The sequence below is a fragment of the Geospiza fortis genome, unplaced genomic scaffold (genome assembly GCF_000277835.1).
Source record: "Geospiza fortis unplaced genomic scaffold, GeoFor_1.0 scaffold432, whole genome shotgun sequence".
In the NCBI taxonomy this organism is placed as follows: Eukaryota; Metazoa; Chordata; class Aves; order Passeriformes; family Thraupidae; genus Geospiza; species Geospiza fortis.
The window spans coordinates 1225798-1229057 of NW_005054436.1; the positions used below are offsets into that span (position 1 = coordinate 1225798).

General features: G+C 56.1%; 1 protein-coding gene across 1 annotated transcript in view; it reads right to left on the reverse strand.

The window, feature by feature from the left end:
* PITHD1 (PITH domain containing 1) overlaps positions 1-3260 on the reverse strand; it is a 4418-nt gene that overhangs the window by 434 nt on the left and 724 nt on the right. The window contains exons 2-5 of the mRNA XM_014309513.1: positions 2643-2686; positions 2346-2423; positions 2084-2188; positions 1704-1812 (exon numbers count right to left, since the gene is read on the reverse strand). Of these exons, the coding sequence (XP_014164988.1) occupies positions 1704-1812; positions 2084-2188; positions 2346-2423; positions 2643-2686 (336 nt within the window). The remainder of the gene's footprint in view (positions 1-1703; positions 1813-2083; positions 2189-2345; positions 2424-2642; positions 2687-3260) is intronic.

A 3260-nucleotide genomic window follows, 5' to 3' on the forward strand; every position in this document is an offset into this window, starting at 1 on the left:
CCTGCTGGGAACCTCAAACATTCTTCTTGGGAATCTCCAAACATTCCTCCTGAGAACCCCAAAATTCCTCCTGGGAACCTCATAATTCCTTCTAGGAATCCTCAAATAGGAACCCTAAACATTCCTCCTGGGAACCCCCAAAATTCCTCCTGGGAACCCCCAAATGTTCCTCTGGGAATCCCCAAACAGGAACCCCAAAAATTCCAGCTGGGAATTCCTGCCTGGGATGTTCCTGCCCCGCTCCTGGAGGGAGCACAATGGGGATGAAACCCCTCAGCCGTGCCCGTGTGGGTGTAGAGGCACAAACACAGAGCCAGGAGGTGAATTCGGCTCCGATCCCCGCCGTGTCGCACCCACCGCTGACACCGGACGCTAATGAGCGTTAATTTCCACAGGGGAAAAAGCAGAATTCCACAGGGGGAAAAGCAGAATTCCACAGGGGAAAAGCAGAATTCCACAGGGGGAAAAGCAGAATTCCACAGGGGGAAAAGCAAAATTCCACAGGGAACAGCGGGATCCCACAGGGGAAAAGCAGAATCCCACGGGGAACAGCAGGATCCCACGGGGAACAGCAGAATTCCACAGGGGAAAAAGCAGAATTCCACAGGGGGAAAAGCAGAATTCCACAGGGGAAAAGCAGAATTCCACAGGGGGAAAAGCAGAATTCCACAGGGGGAAAAGCAAAATTCCACAGGGAACAGCGGGATCCCACAGGGGAAAAGCAGAATCCCACGGGGAACAGCAGGATCCCACGGGGAACAGCAGAATTCCACAGGGGAAAAAGCAGAATTCCACAGGGGGAAAAGCAGAATTCCACAGGGGAAAAGCAGAATTCCACAGGGGGAAAAGCAGAATTCCACAGGGGGAAAAGCAAAATTCCACAGGGAACAGCGGGATCCCACAGGGGAAAAGCAGAATCCCACGGGGAACAGCAGGATCCCACGGGGAACAGCAGAATTCCACAGGGGAAAAAGCAGAATTCCACAGGGGGAAAAGCAGAATTCCACAGGGGAAAAGCAGAATTCCACAGGGGGAAAAGCAGAATTCCACAGGGGGAAAAGCAAAATTCCACAGGGAACAGCGGGATCCCACAGGGGAAAAGCAGAATCCCACGGGGAACAGCAGGATCCCACGGGGAACAGCAGAATTCCACAGGGGAAAAAGCAGAATTCCACAGGGGGAAAAGCAGAATTCCACAGGGGAACAGCAGAATTCCACAGGGGGAAAAGCAGAATTCCACAGGAGGAAAGCAGAATTCCACGGGGGAAAAGCAGAATTCCACGGGGGAAAAGCAGAATTCCACAGGGGGAAACGCAGAATTCCACAGGGGGAAAGCAGAATTCCACAGGGGGAAAAGCAGAATTCCACAGGGGGAAAAGCAAAATTCCACAGGGAACAGCGGGATCCCACAGGGGAAAAGCAGAATCCCACGGGGAACAGCAGGATCCCACGGGGAACAGCAGAATTCCACAGGGGAAAAAGCAGAATTCCACAGGGGGAAACGCAGAATTCCACAGGGGGAAACGCAGAATTCCACAGGGGGAAACGCAGAATTCCACAGGGGGAAATGCAGAATTCCACAGGGGAAAAGCAGAATTCCACGGGGGAAAAGCAGAATTCCACGGGGGAAAAGCAGAATTCCACAGGGGAACAGCAGGATCCCAGCCCCTCCCACACTCCGGGCTCTCTCTGCTCTCACTCACCTCTGTCCACTCCCCCTTCAGGCCTATGTAAAAAATCTTGGTTGTCTCTGCTCCGAAGTTCTTTGGGAAGTGCATGGAAAGGTGGTAAACGTTGGAGAAACGGGCAATTCTGCAGGAAAACACAGCCTGAGACCAGAACTGCTGCTCCTGCAGCCTCCCTGAGCCCAGCAAGGGGGGTTCCCTCACACCACGAGGGGGGACAGGACACCAGGGTGATCCTGCACCCCAGGAATTCCTGCCCCAGGCTCTGGGCAGGCAGAGCTGGGGGGGATAAATCCTCCTGAGGGCAGCTGTGAGGCTGTGCCCTGGGCTGCCCCTGCCCCAGATGTGGGCACAGCTCCTGTGGCAGGCAGGAGCAGCCCCCGGGGCATGGCTCGTACTTGGTGGGGTATTCCAGCTCTCCCAGGGGATCCCGGCTCAGGCTGAAGCTCTGCTCTGGCTCCTTGGCTGTGTCATCAAAGGACATGTGAGGAATGTTCCTGAACCTGGCAGGACAGGGACACACAGGGAGTAATTAACAGCAGGTCAGCTGATTGGATTCCATCCATTAATAGTGCCCAGGCTCTTCTCCACAAAGAAATGGATTTATTTTGTGTTCAGAGCCCCCAGCTCCTGTGAGGAGGGGCAGCTGCTGTTACTCACAGCCTCATCTCAGCCGGGTGTGTCCCATCATCCTCGCCCATCACAATGACTCCTTTCAACTTCACACTGCCTGTGAACCTGCCCAGACACACAGAGCTCACCCCCGTGCTCCCCAGGGCAGGGGAAGGAGCCCTGGCTGACACAAAGAGCTCACCCCCCTGCTCCCCAGGCAGCCCCAGGGCAGGGGAAGGAGCCCTGGCTGACACAAAGAGCTCACCCCCCTGCTCCCCAGGCAGCCCCAGGGCAGGGGAAGGAGCCCTGGCAGCAGCCAGGACGGTGCCAGGGCATGGAACTCACGGGATGTTGAAGAGCAGCTCCTCATCATCGTCGCTTTCCACAAACTGGGGACAGAGAAGAGCAGGTCAGGGCTGGCCTGGGGTGTGCAGGGGGTGGTGGGGACAGCTGGAGGGATCATCCCAGCGGGGTTTAGGGGACCCACAGTACATTGCTCAGAGAATCCCACAATGTTTAGGATTGGAAGGGGCCTGTGGAGCTGTCCCAGCCCAAGCCCTGGCCAGGCAGGGTCAGCAGGTGGCACAGGGACACGTGCAGGTGGGTTTGGGATGTCCCCACAGAGGGACACTCCAGCCCAGCTGTTCCAGGGCTCTGCCACCCTCATGGAGAGAAGTTCTTCCTCAGGTTGAGGTGGAACTTGTGTCTTAGTTTATGGCCATTGCTCATTGTCCTGTCCCTGAACAGAGCCTGGCACTGTCCTCTGACAGCCCATGGGGATATTTTATGAGTTTATGGGATGCCCTCTCAGCCTCCCCTCGGGGATATTTTATGGGTTTATGGGATGCCCTTTCAGCCTTCCCTCCTCCAGAATAACCAGGCCCTGCTCCCGCAGCCTCCCCTCATCAGGGCGATGCTCCAGACCCCAAATGATCTTTGTGGCCTCCTCTGGACCCCCGCCAG